The sequence below is a fragment of the Emydura macquarii genome, unplaced genomic scaffold, assembly GCF_026122565.2.
Source record: "Emydura macquarii macquarii isolate MOO-44397 ecotype Brisbane River unplaced genomic scaffold, CSIRO-AGI_Emac_v2 contig_3287, whole genome shotgun sequence".
Taxonomy (NCBI): Eukaryota; Metazoa; Chordata; order Testudines; family Chelidae; genus Emydura; species Emydura macquarii.
The window spans coordinates 5,029,617-5,051,558 of NW_027133424.1; the positions used below are offsets into that span (position 1 = coordinate 5,029,617).

The 21,942-nt window shown below is 49.5% G+C and overlaps 1 protein-coding gene across 1 annotated transcript in view; it reads right to left on the reverse strand.

The window, feature by feature from the left end:
- UCK2 (uridine-cytidine kinase 2) overlaps positions 1–15,347 on the reverse strand; it is a 35,376-nt gene extending 20,029 nt beyond the window's left edge. The window contains exon 1 of the mRNA XM_067532435.1: positions 15,005–15,347. Within this exon, the coding sequence (XP_067388536.1) occupies positions 15,005–15,103 (99 nt within the window). The 5' untranslated portion in view covers positions 15,104–15,347. The remainder of the gene's footprint in view (positions 1–15,004) is intronic.
- Between the last annotated feature and the right edge of the window lie 6,595 nt (positions 15,348–21,942).

Below are 21,942 nucleotides of genomic sequence, written 5' to 3' on the forward strand. Positions count from 1 at the left end.
ACTGCATGGGTTCTTCCCCCTTGGGGCACTGGGCTGCTATGTGGCCTAGTTCCCCGCACCCAAAGCACCGGTATGGCCGGTTAGTGGCCCCCCTCCGTCCTGGGCTATTTGGTCGGGCATCTCCGGGCTCGCCCCCTATGCTTCCCAGCCCCCTTCGGTTCTCGGGCCGCTCCTCAATGTCCCGGCGCCCGGGTCCCATCTTCTTGGGCCTCCCGATAGTCCCGGAACCGGAGTTAAGGCCCGGCCTCTGGGCCCGCCAGGTCTTCTCCCAGGGCGTCAGGGATAGCTCACAGGCTGCCAGCTGTCTTTCGACCAAGGTGATCAGTTCGTCATAGGTGGAGGGGTCGTTCTGGCCCACCCAGGCTCGGAGGTCTGGCGGCAACCCCCTCGTGTACTGGTCTAGCACTAGGAGCTCCACTATCTCCTCGGTGCGGAGGGCTTCACGGTGCAGCCACTTCCGAGCCAGGTGGATCAAGTCAAACAGCTGGGACCGGGGTGCCTTGTCCTCCTGATACCGCCACTCATGGTACCTCTTGGCTCGCGTTGCCACCGTCACCCCAGATCGGGCCAGGATTTCAGCCTTGAGCTGGGTGTAGTCTGCAGCGGCTTCCGCCGCCATGTCGTAATAGGCCTTCTGGGCCTCTCCTCCTAGGAACGGGGCAAGGATGCTGGCCCACTGACCTCGCGTCCAGGCCTCCCGCAGGGCTGTTCTCTCAAACGCGAGAAGATAGGCCTCTACGTCGTCCTCCCGGGTCATTTTCTGTAGGTAGTGGCTGGCCCGTATGGTCCGCCCCCCATCATGGCTGCCACCTCGCTCCACCAGTACCTTCAGCTGGCCTACCACTTCCTGGAGTAGGGCCTGGTCCTGGGCAGCCTGGTTCATTAGCAGGCGGTTGGTTTCCTGTTGTAACTGTGCGGCCTCCCGCTGGGCCGCTGTCTGGACCCGGGTGGCTTCCTGTTGGGCCGCTGTGGCTTGGACCAGGGCCTTCACCACGTCCTCCATCTTGGTAGCGGGGTGGGTTGGTTCAACCCCACTGCACGATAGATTCCACTTCTGACACCACGTGTGGCCGATGGCCGGCTTCCCTCTAGTGCAGGGGTGGGGAACCTCCGGCCCAAGGGCCGGATCCGGCCCGCGAAAGAATTTGATCCGGCCCGCGGGCGGGCGGGAAGTGTGCGCCGCCGAAACCCTGCCGCCGTCTGCCCATTTTCGGCGGCGGCGGGAGCTCGGAGGCGGTTACTGGCCCACGGCACCCCGCGGACACTGTAAAACCGCGCCGCCGAAAAGGCGGAAACGGCGGCGGCATTTCGGCGGCGAGGGGGTGGAGTCGGCGGCGGCGCGGTTCCGTGGGGGGGGCGCCGAAACCCTGCCGCCGTTTGCCCCTTTTCGGCGGTGATGGGGGGGAATTCGGCGGCGGAATCGGCGACATGGCCCGCGAATGAAGGTAGGAATATCAAAATGGCCCTTGGCGGGGAAAAGGTTCCCCACCCCTGCTCTAGTGGATCTCGTGCTTTGCTCCTGTGTGTGTGTGTGTGTGTGTGTGTGTGTGTGTGTGTGTGTGTGTGTGGGGGGGGGGGGGGGGGGGGGGGAAAGGGCCAGCCCAGGGGCCCTATGAACCGCAGCGGTATACTGCTGGCTCTGTACTTTGAAGCCGCAATCTCTTCCCCTGGGCTACTTCCCCCCTCAGTCTTTCTGGCCTCTCCGGCCCTATGTCCTTGCCGCCCCTTGCTGGGCTCAGTACCTCCTTTCAGGGTTCCTCTGCTCTCCCACAGTTAGCTACTTTGCTCTGCTATTTCACTCCACTCCACTCCACACAGCACAACACCTCTGATTCCTCCACCTTGTGCCCTGTGTGTTTGGGGCAGAGCCCTTTTATGAAGCACCTGGCTGATCCCTAATTGGCCTCAGCTGGCTCCCACTTGCCCCCTCATGACTCCAGTTAGGCTGCAGGGAATAAAGCCCTGATCATCCTAGGGCTGATATACCTCCCTTCGCATACTCTCCTGCCGCCCTCTGCCCTTGATATATCACAGTGCCCACGTTCAGGTTGTTCGGATGGCAGATTAAACTAGTCTTGGGAGGGTCCCAACAATAGCTGGTGGAAGCCCTCCCCAGTTCCATCCTTAATGCTGCTTCCCAACCGATTACACTAGGCAACAGGGAGGCAAGTGGCCCGGGCGCGTCAGAGTGGAGGGAAGTAAAGAGGTGGCAAAGGGCAGGTGTCGGGGAGAGGAGGGTGAGACTGGAGTAGCTTTACTCCAAACAGGCATGAAGATTAGAAACTGATCTAGCAGGACAGAGAGGAGAGCTGCACCAGACCTCCTCATACGTGCACTGAAGTCACTGGGAGCTGCAGGAGCGAAGCATCACTGGGAAAAGAAAGAAAAAAAAGCAGGCCTCTAACTAAGTTTTGGCCTCAGTCCAATACAGCAGCCTTTGGCTGCCTCACCAGAGCCCTGGTGCGTTTGAACTTAGATTAAGTTGAGGCAGCCACCTATCCACAGTAGCACTTGCCTAAGGCAGCTAGTTGGCAATGCATTCTGGATACCTATGCCACATGGGCTTGCAGGTGTCAGACAGGGGAACAATCAGGATCCATTGCTCCACTCCTCCCACAACTGACTCAGCCTCTTAGTTTGCCAGCTGACATTCCCTTCTCTGCCGCCCCCCCACCCCAGGCAAGCCTCCTTCCCTCCCTCCCATCCACACCCCCCTTCCCCACACTTCCATTCCCACCCCAAGTCTCCAATAACGCCCCTAGCCTTCCACTCTGCATTCCATGAGCCAGAAATCCAGCCCTGGATTGCCAGTCCTGAGTGCTTAGTGGAGCCTCTCAGCTCTAACATCCAACCCACTAAAAGCCCCCTGTAGCCATGCTGCCACCTGCACCCTCCCCCATTAAGGTCAGACATTCGCAGCCAGCTATCCATGGTCAGACTGGGCTTAGGAGGTGGAGTTCGAGCCAGGGGCATCTTCAGAGGCCAGTGGGAGGAAACAGAGGGTGTGTGTGTGTGTTTGGGGGGAGGGGGGGGGGGGAGGAGAGAAGAGGAGGAGCATGGCTCAGAGCAGAGAGGGGACTGTCTCCTCATCTGTTCTCCAGCTGATTTGACATCCCCATGTACCGTCACTCTCCAAGCCCAGATCCTTCTCGATGAGCAGTGCACTATGGGCCCGCACTTGGAGGACTCTTCAGCCACAGGGGCTTTACAGACTGAACTGATAAGCAGCTTAAAACTGGTTCAGCTGTAGAGAGGTGGGCTGTTTGAACAGCCTCATCGGAGCCCATGGGCTGGCAGAGCTCCCCTGCTCACCAGTCCCTGGCCTGGAAAGCTCTAAGTCACTAGTCAGGCCAACTGCTGCAGATGTGAAACAAGAAGCTATGATAGAAGTCACTGCCTAAGTTTCTGGAGCTCAACCTCCCCATATATAAATGAAGCTCACTTCGGAGTTCCCCAGAGCTCAGCTAGAACAGCAGCATTTGGGAAACTTCAGGGGAGGTGTTTTTATTAGGAAAGGAGGAAAAAAAATTCAGGCTCAGGAAAAAAAAACAAAAAGAGCATCCAGTAAGAGAGGAGCTAATAATTTAATTGGGGGGAAGTGAGGGAGCTCACGGGCAGCTGGTCAGGAAAGGGTGCAGCCCATTCCCACCTCACTTAATTATTTTGTTGGACAATATTGCTTTACATGTGGCATCCCTTCCTGACCTCTGCAATGGTCAGCTGACACCCAGAAGCATGACATTTAATTCCTGTAGATCTTATCAATGGGTATTCCGTTACCCAGACTCTCTCTAATTCAAAACAAAGAGTCCAACTACAGCATCTGACTATGCGAGCATCCCACGAGGGACAGAGTTTTCTGACTCCCACCATCATGAGTTGCTTACCATCACCTCTCTTTTATTTTCCCATTCCTTGCGTCCTTCTCCAGTATGTTTCAACATCGCCCACTGGTTATCAAGCTGTATCCCACTGGTTTTGTAAACACTTGCCACACAGAACATCACCCCTCCACTGCCTCTTCCTGATCTCTCTCTCATAGCTAGATTGCTGCCCATCAATATTGACATTCCTGCTTGGAGAATCAGTCTGTTGGGAGTCAGCAGTGTTGCTATGGGCAGAACCATCAGCCAGCAACCCCATCAAGTTGTTCTTGCAAATTTCCCATGGCCTTCTCATTTGTCAGCTAGATCTCTTTGTCACACCTAGGGGCAAGGTCTCAGCTGGTGCACGCCAGTCAGTGTAGCTCTACTGTCATCAGAGACTATTTACACCAGCTGATGGCGGAGGGGAGATCAGGTCTCCATAGTTTGGGTCAGACACAGGAAGAAAGTGCCAGGCTGAGTTAAACTAAAGCTCCCTACCTCCCCACTCCACAGAGAGAACAGCTGTCACAGCCAGAAGTACGCTGAGGGGGTAACTTCTGACCTCTCTGCTTTCATGCAAGAATTGGCTCATGCCTGGTTTGCTGACCCTGGAGGACATGGTAAGGTACGCAGGGAATGGGGTCTTTGACGGCCCATTAGCACAGCCATGTTCTGGCACTGGAAGCGGAGGAGTTCTGGGGACACATTGTCAGAAGTGCTCCATCTCTTCCTCTAGTGAGATTATTCTCTTCCTTTGCAATCAGCTCACGCAGCAGTCCATGCATTCACCAGCCTAATCTCACACACTAGTGGTGAAGTTTGGCCTGTGATTTGAGGGACGGGTAGCCAAGCCCCCACCTTTATTAGTGTTTAGAAAATTGAGGGCAGAATGCAGGGCCCAGCCACACCCATTTCTATTCAACTGATCACTTAAGGGTAAAGATCAAAGCACGTGCAAGCTGCGTTCGTCTTCCAGCAGCCTGCTTCTATCAGGCACCCAGAAGGGATGGGTGTAAATCCCCACAGCAGAAGCTGCCAGGTGTGGGCTGAGGCGTCTACTTCATTTTTCTTAATGAATTTTAAGGGCTATCAGGACAAATGGGGGAGGCATCCATGAGGATTTCCTGCTCTCTAGCCAGGAAAAATGGACACAGATGCTATCCTTCAGCTCCAACTACTACAGCCAGGCCTCCAAAACGGCATGCTACTCCCACATAAACAGACTGATTCAGTGCCAAGGCTGCCTGAGCCTCCAGCCCAGCAGAGCTCTGGTTCAACCCTTGTGGATCAAAGGAAACCAAGACCCTCAGGCAAGGAACAGTGCTCCAAAAGGAGGAAAGTGGGAGAGCGCAGAACAGAGTGGGGTTGAGCAGGAAGGAGATATTTGCGTTCAAGTAGAACTATCTGGGTGATGAACAACAACAAGAAAGAAACACAGCCAAGCTTCACAGGGGTTTGGGTCTAGGTTTTCAAGAGCAGGATGGCGACTCTTGGGAAAGGAGTGCCACAGTTCCCTCCCGGTGGCTAGTCACCAGTCTTGCGTAATTTTACAAGTGTAGCTGGTTTCCCCCGCCCTTCACCCATTAATGCAGCCACTTGCTCCCTTTAGCTTGGAGAATGAAATGAGACTCTCAGTTTCATTTCCTTAGTTTTCCTGCATCAAAACAAGTTGTTACATTTCAGCTAGCAGATCAGGGAAGGAGTTAAACATCTCCAGCCCCCTCCCCCCCATTAAAACCCTTACTTGTTACTGAAATACAATGTGGAGCATCCTCTACCCTAACCCACTCGCTCTCTAAAACCTATTTTTTTGGGGGAGGGAAAGGGGAAGTTTGAAATGCTTGAAAAATAGGACCCCCTCCAAGTATCAGCCCCCCCAGATTCTGCAAATCTGCTTCTGACAGACAAATAGTGCCCCGAGGGGAAAACTTCAGCTACTGGCTTGAAAGGAAGATTCTGAGGAGGAGGAAAGGCCAGAGACACAGAGATCATAAATTCCCCTACACAACGGGAACAGAAACTCCTCTCACTTGGGGAAGCACCTCCTCCAGATGAAGGACACACATCTCTAGTTTAACAGAGGAGACTGCAGTTAGGGAGGGACATGAAAACTCCTTTAGTGGGAGTGATCAGTGTGGTAGGTGGCAAAGCTTGCAGATGACAAAACGTTAGTTAAGACCCAAGAAGACTATGAAGAAATTCAGAGGGATTTAACCAAGCTAGGTGAATGGTCAGCATGATGGTAGTGGAAATTCAGCGCAGACAGATGCAACGTAACACACACTGGAAGGAATAATCTGGACTTGTACATACAGTTAATTTAGAACCCAGCAGTAACTGCTATGGAATGAGACCTGGGTGTCATTTTAAACAACTCAATGTTAAGCAGCTGTCAATAAAACAGAGTGTAGGATCACAGAAAATATGATATTGCCTTTAGAGAGGCAGCATGGTCCAGTGGATAGGGCACTAAGCTGGGACTCCAGAGACCTGGGATTGATTCCTGCCACTGACCTATGTGTGACCCTGGACAAGTCACTTCCCTTTCCTGTGTCTCTATCTTGTCTATTTAGATTACAAGCTCTTCAGGGGAGTACAGGGCCTAGTACAAAGGTCCCACTTTAAGCTGGGACCTCTGGGCATTACTGTAACATATCTAAAGTAACTCCCTTTACATAAATCAATGTGATACTGTCACCTGAATACAGTGTTCAGTTCTAGTAATGCTGTCTCAAAAAGGATATCGTGTAAATAGAGGGGTGGGTGATACATAGGGGTTGGAAAAAAGCCACCCACCCTCGATGAACAGGACACTTTCCCAGGAAAGTGCCTTCACCTCTTCTAGAATCTAAGTTTTCACTTAAATATAAACAAGTACCATACCAGTCTAATCCTTCCTGGTTGCAAAGAAAGCCTTTGTAATGTGAATTGAGAGAAGTCAGTGCAGTGATGTCTTCCTAAGCCTGCAGGCACACAACTCTAGTGCCTCCTCTGGGGCTGCTCAGAGCTTCCACAAGCTGCAACAGAGTGAAAACTGACTCAAGGCCTTTTCACTTTTACTGCTCTTTTTCAGATCTCTGTGGTAGGCAATGTAACTGACAAGAGTCTGATCAATTCTACAAGGTATCAGTATGTTTTCCCAAGCCCTGCCCATCCTGGGCAACTCTGGAGTAAGATGCCCATGGAAAAAAAGTTTCTTCCTAACTCAAGGCAGACAGAGGTTGGTTTATCTTCTTCAGCATAACTGGACGTTCTCTTTAGCCATGTAAACGTCTGCTTTATGGCTGAATGACACCTGCAAAGCCAGAGCTGGGAGAGACACGAGCCTCTGGTGTACCAAGCTCAAAGACCCATTTCTTCATGCTCAGATAATCGCAGCTCAGTCAGCATTAAGGAAGAGCTATTTGAACTGTGCACCTATTCCAGACAGACACAAGAAGGGGACTCTGCTGCAGAGAAAGCCGCACTCATCCTAGTGGAAAAGGAAGTGAACCTGCCTACGTGACAGATGGGCATTTTGCTCCCGCACCCCCTGGAGATAATCTTTTCTCCTGGGAAAAGCTTTGCGTTTCCATAGGGACACTCCTCATTTAGATTCGTCTGTCATGCAGAGAGGGGATGGGAAAGAAGCATCCCTACTTCAGCTCACAGCTTCTCCTCTTCACTCAGAAGCACAATCAAGGCCAGTAGAGAGCAGAATAGGTCCTAACCAAGCTGGATGCTTTGCCTTGGACCACAATTTTTTGTAAACTGTGGCTACTCTGGTTATGGGGGTAGATACGATGGATTGATATGATGGATTCCGAATGTTGAACCTGAGAGGTAGCAGCCAGGAAGCAAGGCAAGGTCCACACCGAATGCCTTCCACCACGGAACAAGGGATAAGTGAAGACTAGTTCCTAGGGGCTTGGTGATTAGTCAACCCTTGCCCCATTTCAGTGTTCTCTGTCTGGCAGGTCCAATGCCAGCCCCTCCTAGGTCATAGCCAGGTTCTGTGGCACACTGAAGGCTTGTGGGCACTGGGGCTGGAAATTCACCATTCGGACTGCTTTTCACCCTTCCTCAGACAGACACACAACACAGAACCCTGGAAAAGCCCACCCCTCCACCCAGAACCCCTCTTGTGCAATTCCACCACTGCTTCTTTTCACTTCAGGAACAGCAGGTCTCTTGAGAGGGTAAGGAAACCAAACTTCCCCAAGACCAGAAGCGTGCAGTTCTCGTTCACCAGTAGAACAGTGCAGCCAGACCTCCCACTGGGAGCCCACATGAACTCTCTGGGCCCGGTTCTCCACTGCCTTGCTCCCATACAGTCATTTATGTGAGAGCAGAGTGGGATTTTCTATTCCGCAAAGATTTGAGATTTTTGGAAAATAAAGAGAGATTCTGGAATGGAATGAAAAAAGAGCTCAGAATAGCAGAGAACAGCTCCAGGAGGGCAGCCCAGGAAGCCCCAGCTCTGTGCCATCCTGTGGCAAATTGCAGGGGCTTGCCAAGAAACTGGGAGACTGGAAGCCCAGGCTACTGGGCAAACCAGGCAGGGGACCATTGGAATGTCACCAAAATCGACACATTCCCGTGGAATCATTTGATCTCATTTTTCCGATCTGCACCAAGTTACACATATGCAAAGAGGGAACTAGTGACTTTCCCATTGCCTTGCAGATCAGACCATCACCTTTTACTAGTCAGCAACGTCCTGGAGGGGGCGCAAATTCTAGGCATGGCTATTTCAGTTACTTTTAATGACTTCAGTCACCAGGGAGCCCCCAGCCAGCACCGAAGTTCTCTCGATCCACAGAGCAATGAAAGCTCCCCCATGACAACTTGCCAGCATGTCCTGGCCCAATAAAGGGGAATCCCCACAGCCAGCCTTGGGAGCCCACAAAGCCTCGCCTCTTGCTAAGGTGTGGGACCCAGAAGCTTAACATGGGAACTCCCACGTAGAGAGAGGAAAGATCCCCTTGAAGAGACTTGCGTCACTGTGCAATGGGGTGAGGCTGACAGCTTGTCTGAGGTTAATCACAGTCCTGTCACAGAAACCTGGCTCTGGCCTTTAGAGCCACAAGTCCTTGAACGCAGGGAGGACCTCAGTCACTTCATTGCTGGGCAGTGCTAGCCAGGATCCCGCCAATGCTAGGCCTGCAGCTGTTCCCCTGCCCAGTCACCTGTGGTAGGCCGAGCCAGCTCCTCTATGTACAGCCACAGCAGGCTCCAGCCACAAGGAAGGGCAGTGCAACACCATGGCCTAGTGAACTGAGCAGGAGACCAGGAACCAGAAGCCAGGCCAGTGCTCACAGGAACTTCCTGTAGCCTTGGTAACATCACACAGGCCGAAGTGTTCGAACACAAGCGTATAAAGCTGGGCATCTCAGTAAAGGTGGCTTGCCCGCTCCCCCACCAGCCCTTCCCAGAGGTGTTCAGCACACGCTGCTAGCATGTTAAAAATCCACATTTGGGCCACGTTAATTTAGGTGCCTGGCAAGTGTGCCACTGTTGAGGGGCCCAATTTGACACACCTATATTTGAATATGGTAATATGAAACCATCCCTCAGCTTTCCTACCCATAAAATGGGGGTAGTCCTGACCTACCACAGAGAAATATGGGAGTTGCAGCAAGTAACTAATATTCGTAAGATCTTACCCAAGCCCTAAAACTTGTCAGAAAGTGCATACAAATTTTGGGACCAAGCTACCTCCAGAACCAGAGTTTATTTCAACAGCTGTCCCTTAGCAAAGTCTTTTCTGACTAGTGGCATCTACGTACAGACCTCAACACAAACGGCTAAACTCCGGTTCTTCAACAGAAGGGGAGAGGAATGAGTCAGTTAAATCTGAAGTCCATTCCAAACATCCTCCATACCTCGTAGGATGTAATTACAGATATGTTGCACTGGAAGAGACCTGAAGAGGTCGTCCCATGCTGAAGCAGGACCAAGTCTACCTAGATCATCCCTGACAGCATGTTTGTCTAACCTGTTCTTAGAAACCTCCCATGATAGGGATTACACAACCTACCTTGTACGCTTGTTCCAGAGCTTAACTATCCTCACAATTACAAAGTGTTTCCTACTATCTAACCTAAATCTCCCTTGCTGCAGATTAAGCCCATGACTACTATTCCTATTTTCAGTAGACATGGAGAACAATTGAGAAGAGCCTTCAGATATGTTCAGGCTGTTATAAAGAAAGCAGTGATCAGGTACCACCCTCCCATGAGTCTTTACTTAAGGATTAAATATTCCTTCCCCATTAAAAAAAATTCTCCTGTCAGGTTTTCTAAACCTTTTAATATTTTTATTGCTCTTGTCTGGACTTTCCAATTTGTCCACATCTTTCCTAAAGACTGGCACCCAGAACCAGACTCAGTACTCCAGCTGAGGCCTCACCAGTGCAGAGTAGGGTACGACAATTATATCTCGTGTCTTACTTATGACGCTCCTGTCATACACCCCCAAACAATATTAAAGTCTTTTTCACTACTGCATCACATTGTTGGCTCATATACAATTTGTGATCCACTATAACCCCCGGATCCTCTCCTTCAGTACTATCACCTAGCCAGTTATTCCCCATTTTGTAGCTGGATATTTGATTTTTTCTTCCCAAGTGAAGTATTTTGCATTTGTCTGTCTTGAATTTCATCTTGTTGATTTGAGACCAGTTTTCCAATTTGTCAAGGTCATTTTGAATTCTAATTCTGTCCTCCAAAGTGCTTGCAACCCCTCCAGACTTGGTGTCATCTGCAAATTTTATAAGCACACTCCATTAGTCAAGTCACTAATGAAAATATTGACCACTACCAGACCCTAGCCTGACTCTTTCATGACCACACTAGATACATCTTCCCAGCTGAGCAGCAAACCATGGATAACTACTCTGAGTACAGTCTTCCACTCAGTTTCTCACCAAGTTTATAGTAATTCCATCTAGTCCACATTTCCCTAGTTTGCTTATAAGAATGTCACGTGGGACTAAAGCCTTACACAAATCAAGTGCTAGCACATCTACTGCTTGCCCCCTGTGCACTAGGCCAGTAACCTTGTCAAAAAATGTGGACAAGAGTCCTTTATTTGAGGAGAGAGGAAGGAGGGTAGGAATTTTCATTGGGATCTTTGGTTTAGGGAGGGGGGGAAGGGAGAGAGAGAGAGAGTTGTTGCAGAGTGTTTAACTGGCCTGGCAAGGAATACTAAGACAAGCCTTGGGAAGTCACCTGGCAGGGGCACGAGGGTGGAGAAAAGACAAATAATCTCCATTCATTTCTCTGGTGGAACTGCCGACAAGGGGGCCAGCCTCACCACTTCCTATGGCCACTAGACAGCCATCGAATGATAACGAACTTTAGTCAGGTTGGATTCTGACAATGGGAAGGCTTTGTATTTCAGCCAGCTCTTACTAGTAACGCATTTCACTGGACAATATACTCTTAATAAAGGGAGCAGCACTGTGGCCTACTAGGCCATCACATTAGTACTGCTCTAGTCTAGGGATTCTGTTTGAGTCCTCCTCATTTGCCTATTACCACTTATGCTACCAGCAAGGCTTCCACAACATGTGCAGGGCCAGCCCTCTGGTTGGTCACCATGGTCAGGAGGCAAGGAGCGGAGTGGGCCTGTGGTGATAGTCCAGGAGCTCAAGGCCAAGGAGATGAGCGGGGAGACCAGGGAGGCAGCAGGGACCAGGGGCACCAAAATTGAAGTTCGCCCAGGGCACCATTTTCCCTAAGGCCGGCCCTGCACACAGGCTTCAGAGACGCACAATCCAGGAGGTTTATAAAATTACTTCAAGTTTATTTATCCTTTGTGGAAAATAAAGAAATTCAAACAAACAATCAGTTGGACCCTTTTACTAAAATGCCAACAGAACTCCTCTTCCCCAACCCTCTAGGGTCCCTTTGTGAAAGAATAGCAGCTCACCAAGAGCTACAAATGAGCTCTCCATACTCCCCTGCCACAGGTCTAACACAGCTGGTAAGCCTAGAGAAACTTCTACCCATCTCAGACTCAACAATAGCAGGGGGAGGAGCTTTTATTTGTGTGTGCGCCTTTGCAAGGAAAACATCCTCTTATCTTCACTCTGGTGTGTTACAACAACAACCCGCAGTTGGTGCTACAGTGAGTTAGATGAATCCGCAGCTTTGGAACAGGAAAAAATAGCCATCTTGTTTTCCTTTAGAACCTTTCTGCTTCTAACCAGAGAGACCAGAGCCAGCACACGTGGACCTTAAGAACTGATAGTCAGCCATACTGGTAGCCACAGGACATTCACAAACCACTTGCCTGGGCTCAGTGCGGTGCATACCACCATAGAGAGAAAAACAAAATTCTGTACAATGACCCACTTGCCCTCTATTAAAGCAATCAAGAATACAACCAAAATTGGAGGCCTTGCCAGGAAACAGCTGGCCAGATCCTTGTTGTCACAGCTGCAGGGACACCTTACCTTACCTCTGCCACCAAGCGTGTTCTCGCTTTGCTACATCACAATCTACGCTTGCTATAATACACCAGTTTGGGACACTGGAAGCGCAAGCACCAATAACCTTTTCCTACTGCTTCTGCTTGAGCATAGCAAGTTAGGAATGGACTACAAGACAGCTGGCTATGAAACTTGCACTGATCTGTTGAGTTCCTTCTAAGCAGCATTGCACAATGTGTCTTAGCAGCAAGCAATCGCTGCAGAGAGGAAATCAAAGCTGAGAGACAGGAAAGGCCATCTAATACAGTCAATAAAAAAAACCCTTCTCTATTTTACAGGAGAGCCTACTACTGCTGCTGAGCGTTTCACTTTGAAGCTGGGAACTGTGGACTCGGGTCCAAAATAGAATGCTCTGAGACACAGCACTTAAGCAGCAACAGACCCGTTACTGGGACAGCTATACAGAGCTAGGCCCACGCATGAAAGGCCTCACACAAGCCCAGAATACTTGAGTCACCAGAAAACGTAGTGTAGGAACAATTCAGCATTGGTTCCCAGATAGAGATTTCCGCCCCCTCTCTCTCCCCACCTTCTAAGGGATTTTTTCCTCAGAGAGCGTGAATGTGTGTTTTCAACAAGCAAGAGAACAGACAGAGGCTACCCTCTACCACTGCAATGAAGGCCTGGTGTAATTTTAAAAAAAATAAAACTGAGTGCACATAGCCCCAGGTTCCTCCAGCAGCAGTCAGGCTCCCTGTAACAAGAAAGATTTCAGGTACATTCTCACCTTCAAACACGAGCATGTTCACCTTGAACATTTTTTAAATGGACACCATATGCTGAAAGAAATTCCACCCCCCTCCGAACACATAAAGACAAAATATGTGTCGGGTAACCGTTTGCCGTGATTTGTCTCTACCGGTAATTCAAACAACAAACTCACCGTAAACCTCAGCCCAAGGTATCTCTCTAGAGCCTAGCTGTTCCTAGAGTTTTCCCCTAACCCCAGTTGTGTCCAGTGGATCTCTTCCATGCTCCCTTACATCCAGGGTGGAGCTATGGCATCACATTTGCCAGTATGAGTCAGCATCTCCCAGCAGGATTCCAACAACTGCTACCAATTTGGGTCAACAAAAGACTCCCATCCGAGACCCATAACTGCCTGAAAAAAATCTGTTACTTAGAATGATAATGAGTTAACACTTCAGATTACTGGAATGGAAAGGGATTGGGGGGAGGGAGGGAAAGGGGGGAGAGAATATTTGTCCTTTGCCTCCTCCATCCATTTTCTGTGTATATTTCACTTTCTCCTATTTTTCTGAGTCTTTCATACACGTTAACTACATTAAAGGAAAGTGCAACTGTAAAACCACCAAAGTTGCCAGATGTCTCTGGGGAATGTGTAGTACACAGAGCCCCACACACAAAAACTGGTGTGTAATAATTAAGGCTCTAGTCTTGCACTGAGCTAAACTGGGCCGGATCATGACAGAAATCAGAGGGGGTCTGTTGACAGGGTTAAACTGGTGTTGCTTTAAAGCTGTTCCTCTCTTACTGATTACACTGACAAGTTTACTATTAGTGTGGAGAAGTAAGGAAGGATCTAAGGTCCTCTCTCTAAGAGAGGGGTATAAAATCCCAGAATCAGCTTTCCCAAGAATGCTTGTACACATGGACATAGACAATTGGGGAACTTCGCTGAAAAATAAAGGAAACACTGAGTTTGGCACAGCTCCTCTTATAGCACTTCATTGAAAGTGGACAAATCTAGTCATGGTACTAACACTTACATTCAACAGCTATTATTTTTCAGCTCTACCAGCCCCCCGCCCAGAAAAAAAGCAGTCTGTGCCCCTTCTTTATATTTTCATTCCCCCCTTTCTCCCCAGGTGCCTCTCCAGCAGGAGCAATTAACACAGTGGCTCGATTGCCACTGCCAAGCTCTCTCACAACAGCTCATACTAGCCAGCCTTGAGGCAGGAAGGCCAGCAGCGACTCCTCCACATGGCTGCGGTCGCTCAGAGTCAGTTGGAGGGGGAGGCGGGACAGGGGCAGCCCCAGGATGGCTTGTTCCCCAGCCTGGCCACTTGTCTGGCCCCATTCAGCCCAGCCACGCGTGCAGCACGCTGAGCCCCCCGCCAGCAGCGTCGCCGCCGAGGCAGAAAGGGGTAAGGAAGGGGGCTGAACTAGCCAGAAAACAGGGTAACCGTTTCCAGAAGCAGGAGCCATCTGTGTCAGCTCCCCCGCCGCTCAACCGCCGCGCAGACACCTGCTCCTCCCGGCCCGGGGAAGGCGGGATCGGGCCTGTGGGGCTGGGCTGGCAGCGAGAGCACAGCGCAGGCAGGAAGCAGCCACTGTGCGGTCGGGGAGCGGAGGCATCCCCCCCGGCCAAGCGCCCCCAGGGCGGGCTGGCAGCAGAGCCGCGCCGCCAGACGCCCTGCCCCTGCTTTCCCTCGCCGCAGAGATCCCGCTGGGGGGGGACACCCCCACCCTCCCGGCCGTCCTACTCCTCGCTAAGGGCCGCACCCCATCGCGGCAACGGGGCCTCCTCCGGCCCCTTCCCTCCCGCGCACGTGTCATCGCGGGCCGGGGCCTCTCGCAGCCAGGCAGCCGCCCGCTGCAAACCAGCCGCCGCCAGCCCCGGCCATGTGGCCGCTGCGCTGGGCTTCCCCCCCGGGCACCCACGCGGGGCAGCCCGGCCCCAGGCTCCCCGGCTCACCTTGCCGCTGGCCGTGCCGCCGCTGACCCCGATCAGAAAGGGCTCCCCACCGCCAGGCTGCTCGTGCTCCTGCAGGCTCTGCTCGCTGTCCCCTGCCATGCCGCCGCTCTCAGTCTCCGGCCAGCTCGCTCGGCTGGGGGGCTGGGCTGGATTTATGTGATGAGTCAAGGAAGGGCCTTCCTCCCCGCCTGGTTCACATCCCCGGCGTGCGGCTCCCTGCCAGGTGCCTGCTGCAGCTGCACATGCTCCCGCCCGCCCGGGCTCAGCAGCTTGGGGTTGCAAAGTGGCTGTGGCTTAAGAGCCGCACAGACCCAGCATCTGCCCCCTCCTCCAGCTGCTGAAGACAGAGAGAGAACAAAGCGGAAGGAAGGTGTCCGGGTAAAACTAAGAGACGCCTCCTCCAGCACCTGCGCTCATTTAACCCACTGAGGGCCCCTGCTCCCGATTGACCTCACTGTGTGAGATGTTGTAGCATAGCTATGAGGCTCCAAATCTTCCAAATATCCTACTTTCCTCTCTTCAGTCACACCAGGATTGGGCCTCCTTCGTTTCCAATGGTGCCTGCCCAAAGAAGACATCCAGATTTTGCACTGATTGCATCTGATGAATACATCTTTACCTACTGCCCTAAATCAGTTCAGGGGAGCCTTTTTAGGTATGGATTTCCCCCAAGCCATTTCCAGAGATCATCAGCCTCCAGTGGAATGCTATTTGGGTTGAACCACAGTATTGCTCATGATGGGAACTCAAATGTCACCTATCCTAGGTTTGTCATCCTATCTTCCCCTGGCCCTGATCCAAGCACTGGTGCACATAACTTATGCACTTAACTTTACACACATGAATAAACTTAAGCTGGTGAGTGAGTGTTTGCAGGATCAGGACCCAAATTCTAGAACTGACCACTCAGGATATGAATTGTGGGAAGGGGGTCTTGAGAAGACCTGGCCTCATCTGTTCATCAGTCCCAGCTCTCCTGACTCCCACATCCCTGCAAAGTGTTTCTTGTAATGTCAAAAAGTCCCTCAGGACCATGTATGTACTCTACTCTTCCTAATGCCTAGTAAGGAAGAGAGACACAACTGAGAATTTCCTGCAAGGGTCATTTCCAATGGGATTCCCTGATCCCATACCAACTTTAAAGCTCTGATCAGGGGCACAGTACCAACCACAAGGAACCATTAGAAGTTTGTAACAACACGCAACAGTTGGCAAAGTCAGCATCAGAGCACTTCAGTGCCTTCAATGGAAATTAGGCACGTAATACCTTTGAGGATTTGGGCCTCAGTTCAATTTCCCCCATCGTAGCCATCTCTGTAACTATGTCTAGTATCTTTCATGTCATTTTGCTCTCCTTGTGCCCACACTGACTTGCACCACACTCTTTGTAGCACAGTGTGGAGACAGATCAAAATGTCTACCATATCCATGCCTTTTTGCATGGCCATTACCTATTTCAGATTCTACCTTCTGAGGTCAGAGTTCAGTTTCTCTCCAACATGCCCACCATTGAATTTCCTCACCTAGAAGTATCCACAGTCCAATCCCTGTCTTAAAAGCAAGTTTTTTGGCACATAAAAGAAAGTGGACAACCATGGATAAAAAGATAGGATCCCATCTTATTAGGACACTATGAAAAGTTAGGCCAGGCCAGCACAAAGCTTATGTTACAGAATACAGAAATATTACCTAAGGCACATCAGAATAGAGGCTGTATGTCAGCCTAAAGTTATCTTTCAGTGTTCCCATCTGTCTTTAAAAAGTGTGTGTAAGTAAGGCCAGGTCTACACTACTATCTTACATCTTACGAACTTAGCTCTCAAAGTAGACAGTGCTATGTTGATGGGAGGGCTTCTTGTGGAGATAGATCAACTAGTCTGATGGAAGAAGCTCTCCAGTTCGCGTTGTAGTGTCTTCACTGAAGCACTACAGCAACGCAGCTGTGCTGCTGCAGCTTTTTAAGTGTAGACTTTCCTAGTGTAACAAGAGCTTTCTTTCATAGTATATATTTTTTTCGTCTTTTCCCAAGAGCTCAGACCCAAATCTTCAACAGTATTTAGGCACCTAACTCCCACTGAAATCAATGGAAGTTAGGTACCTAAATACCTTTGAGGATCTAGGACTAAACTCTTTGTAATGGAGATGACAGGCAACATACTACCTCACCTTTCAAAACCAGCCCAGAACTGTAAAATGGAAGTGAATCAAGTTCTGGTACCAGTTTCTGCTACATATAAAAACAATCAAATTTCCTATACACATGCTCAAAGCTCACCAAGACTCACCCTCAGTCTTATGGGGCCCTAGTCAGCCAAAGTCTTTCCAACCCTTCCACAAGGTTTGGGGTCCCCTTGGACAGAAGGACCTGTCCATTTGCTGGATCAGAAAGGTCCCAAGTCAGTTTAAATGCAGCCTTTTCATATCAAAAGCCCTTTCTGTCTGTTGGTCTCTGGAAAACCCAGTTTGAACATATATGCAAGCCTCCACAGGAGGCGCTACCTCTTTGGAAATTTTACAACCTGAGTGATTCACCTTAATCAGCCCCCAGTGTTTTCAGTTCCTGAAAGAACCATGGTAAATCTCCCTGCTGCAGTTGTATACAACCCCTGGCCCACAGCGATACATAAGCCATTCATAACTGTAATACTATATGGTGCCCAAAGAGACTGCATGCAGTTGTAATATTTGTCACAATTGATTTTTAGGCTTCTCCATCCCATTAAATATTGTTGTTTTGAATTATTTCTCCCCAAGTGTATTAGTTTGCATTTCTCCTATCTGAATCTCATTTTGTTATTTTTTTACCCATGTGTCAAACCTCTCTATGGGTCTGATCCAAACACCATTAAGTCAACCAGTTTTTCCATTGATTTCACTGAGTTTTGGATCAAGCTCTAAGTGACTCAAGTCCAGTATTCTCCGTTTAGGTTTCATAGGATAGCCCATAGTGCACCTTCCCACACATGCAGTCACAAGGGGAAGGAAGAACCATGAAGACTAATGATAAAGAGCAGGCAATGGAATATTCATAAAATTTGATCATATAAAATCAGCCAGTCTTCATGATCTGCACTGTTGAGTATTAATGAAATCAGCAGATGAACTGATTGTACAGTTTTGAAAAATCTTTGACAAATGCAGAGGCACTGAAAGACTGGATAAAAGCTAATTAATAGCAGCATTCAAAAATGAAAGAAGGATCCCTTACATTTAACTTTTATTCCTATGAGAATAATGGAACAAATATTAAGAGCAAATAAATAGCTGAACATAGTCAATAAACAGCTGGGGTTATAAAGCACAGATATTGCAAAAGAAAAGGGGTCAATTGTGGCTTTGCACAAGCTCCACATATGGTTGTTGTGTTGCCTCAGGAGCACATCAGGCAGCAGATTGTGACTGAGGAAGTCAAAATGGCCCAGATCTTCCAAGTATTCAGGTGTCTCAATAATTCCCATTGTGTTCAATAGGAGTTAGACCTTTTATTACCTTTGAGGGTCTGGGTCAATCTGCCTACTAGTCCTCCTCAGATCCAGGGGAGGTGAAAACATATCTTGCCCCAACTCTATATCTGTACATCCCCCAACACTGGAGCAGTGGCCCTAAGATTCTGCCTATTTCCCCATCTCTTCCTGCCCACGTGCAGAGGGAGGGTATCGCAGCACCTTGAGGTTGTTCTCCCCTTTGCACAGCTACCCACAGAATGGGAGGCTGGTTCAGGGAAGCAAGGCAGTGCTTTTTGCTCCCTTACTCCCTTTTTGCAGGATGGGCCACAATCTGGCCTAAACTTTGATGCCTTTGTTTGATAGCATTGTTACCCCTTTTGACATGAGTGGTTGGCCAAAGATTGGGGCCCAGCGGGGTTTTTTCCGCTAGGATGGGATCAGGTATTTCTTTGATGTAATCATGTTTATTTACAAAGAATGTACAAAGTCATATTTCCCAGAACACAGCAGGAATCAAACAACAGTTTTGCTCACAACTTCAAAATTCTTTTTGGCAACAGCCACATTGAAAGCTCTCTCTGGGTTTTTTTCAAGACCAAACTGTGCTTGTTCAGGCTGCCTATGTTTGGATTCTGGAGCTTCCTTGTTATCTTCTCTCTGCTTCTCTGGTGGTTCTCTCCTTCTCTCTCTCTCACACACACAACTCCACCAAAGAATACCCAACAAAAACCTTCTGCTCACATCCTTCTAATTCCTCAATGGACTGACATGTGCCTGTGTTGTGGTTTGAGGCCCCTAATGTTTCTTACATTTATTCTGAAAGGCTGCTGCTACACTCCCCAGTTTCAATGATGTTCTGCCCAGCCCACAACAGTATTAGGCTTGGTCTATGCTTAAAACATAGCCCAACATAGCTACAATGCTCAGGGATGTGAAAACCCCTAACGTAGACATACTTAGGTAGATGGAAGAATGCTTCCATTGACCTAGCTACCATCATTCAGGTAGGTGAAGTTCCTACAGTGATGGAAAAATCCCATTGCTGTAGTTTGCCTCTACACTATGGGATTAGAGAGAAATAGCTACAGCACTGTAGCTATGTCCTGGTCTACACTAAAACACTAGGTTGACCCAACTATGTCCCTCAGGGATATGACAAATCCGTATCCTGAGTGAGTGACGTAATTAAGCTGTAACCCTGATGTAGACAGTGCTAGATCAACAGAAGTGGATTACCTATGCTGATGAGAGAACCCTTCCCATTGGTGTATGTAGTGTCTACACTGAAGCTATGCCGCTGTAGTGTTTCTAGTGTAGATAAGCCTAAGGCACTAAAACATCTATAATGTAGATATGGCCTTATTATTATGTTACCTTTATTTATGGTATGAAGTACCAGACTCTGCAGGTAGTAGAATTGATTTCAGTGGGCCCATCACACAACAGGAGTAAGGGTGGTGGAACCTCCAGATCCAAAGGGCTAGACTTTACTTTCAGACACAGTCCTGAATGAGGATCAGTATGTAAACTGCATGACTCCAGTAGCAGCCTCAGGAGGAAAGATGCCTCTGAGATATCTCTTGAAGGCACCACCTCTGTCCTGGCTCCTTCTACTACAGGGGTAGTAATCTGCAGGTAGCCTATGGCAGCAGCATATTATAAGACCCCCTTACCAGCTCAGTCGTTCTGGCCAGGATATGGAGAGGCAGAGTCAAGGCTCCAATACTCCTCCTTACCCTTCCCTGCTCACTCACTCTAAAGAATGAGTAAATAGGCACCACAGCACCTGTTTACTTTTGCACACCCGAGTTCCAGGTAGCTTGGCAGGGAGGAAGAGGCGTCTTCCCCTCATACCGCTGTGCTAGTGGAGTTCAAGTTAAAGTCTAGCCCATAATTAGTAGATGAACTATATTTTACTTTTACTGAAGCACATGATACTGTCTTATGAATCTTACTCTTAAAATTAATTCAAATTGGCTTGAATAGGAACTCTGTCATGTGGACTGAAAACTAGCTGAAGGACCATAAACAAAGGGAAATAGCAATGTATTGAGTTATGGGGAGGATTTTAACAGGTCAGTGTTAGGTCTAGTCTTATTTAACTCCCTCATTAATGATCTACAAGAGAGAGTAAAGAGCACAATGATGAACTTCACAGATGACACTGAGGTGGAAGGAACTGTGACTACCAGTGAGCGCAGGGAATATAATGCAAAGGAACCTAAGACCTGAATCAAACCCCACTTAAACCACCCTGACACGGACTTCAGAGGCCATTGGATCAGGCCCATAAAGAGATTAAATATATAGAAATAAACCAAGAAGAAGAGATTTGGTTTAGAAAAATGCAGATTAATACATCTGGGGAATAATAATGCAAAACACTATCCAAAGGGAAGGAAAAACTTGGAAAAGAGGTAAAAAATAGCAAATTAGATGAGAATTTGCGAAGTGGTATGGCTGTAAAAAGGCCAGTGAAATTGGGGCCTATGCACAGGGCAATCATTTCACAGCAAGGTAACAAACTCTGATGTGACCATACCTGAAGTAGGGTATTTTTTTGGAACAAATTAACTACCAGAAAAATATTGACTAAATGAGGACATTTAGAGAAAAGCAACCAACATAACCAGGGAGTTGGAAGAATTGGTGTAAGAACCACAAAGAGATGATTGCTAAGAGAGAATTAGAGGAGGATACATGTAGAAGTAATGGAATGAAGTCAGGAAAAATTATGCTGAAAAACCCTGGGAGAGTTTCTCAACGAAGTAGGGGAAGCCACACTGGTCGGGACATTTAAAATTGGATTGGAGAAAACAACAGAAAATGTAAGGTAGGCAATAATCTCTCATGGTGGGATCACACACTGGATGATCACATGGATGTTCGTCATCTCTGTGACTCTCAGAGTGGAAACATTCCCTATTTTCACCCACCGTGATCAGAGGACTAAGGCATTAAGACCAGAAAGAGGAAGCATGGCCCAATGGTTGGGAACTAGCCCGATGCTCAGGACGGATTCCCTGCTAGGGGCAAGTCACATAGCTCCTGTGGGCCTCAGCTCCCCGTCTATGAAGGGAGACTACATGAGCGCTCAGCCGACGCCCCGCCCCCGTACTAAAGGCAGTTCCTGGCTTGCGAGCACCCGCCGCCCGCCCGACCCGCTAACAATGACAAAGCGGCGATCGAGCCGAGGGAGTGACCAGGAGGCTCCTCCTGGAGCGCAGGGCAGAGCTTTGCGAGAGGAGCGGCCCGGGCTTATCTACCGCAGGGCCCCGGCCTCCTCCCGTCAGAGCCCGTTCGTTCCCCAGGGCCAGGCCGGGCCGGGGCAGGGCCTGGCACTGTTAAAACGCGACGGGCAGGGTTCGCAACGCCACTGCAAGCTGGGCCCGGCCTCGCACCCCCATGGCCCGGGCCGGAGCACTCAGTCCGGCCGGCCCGCGTGGAGACAAACAAGAGTCCCAAAACAACCCGGGGAGGGGAGGGGAGGCG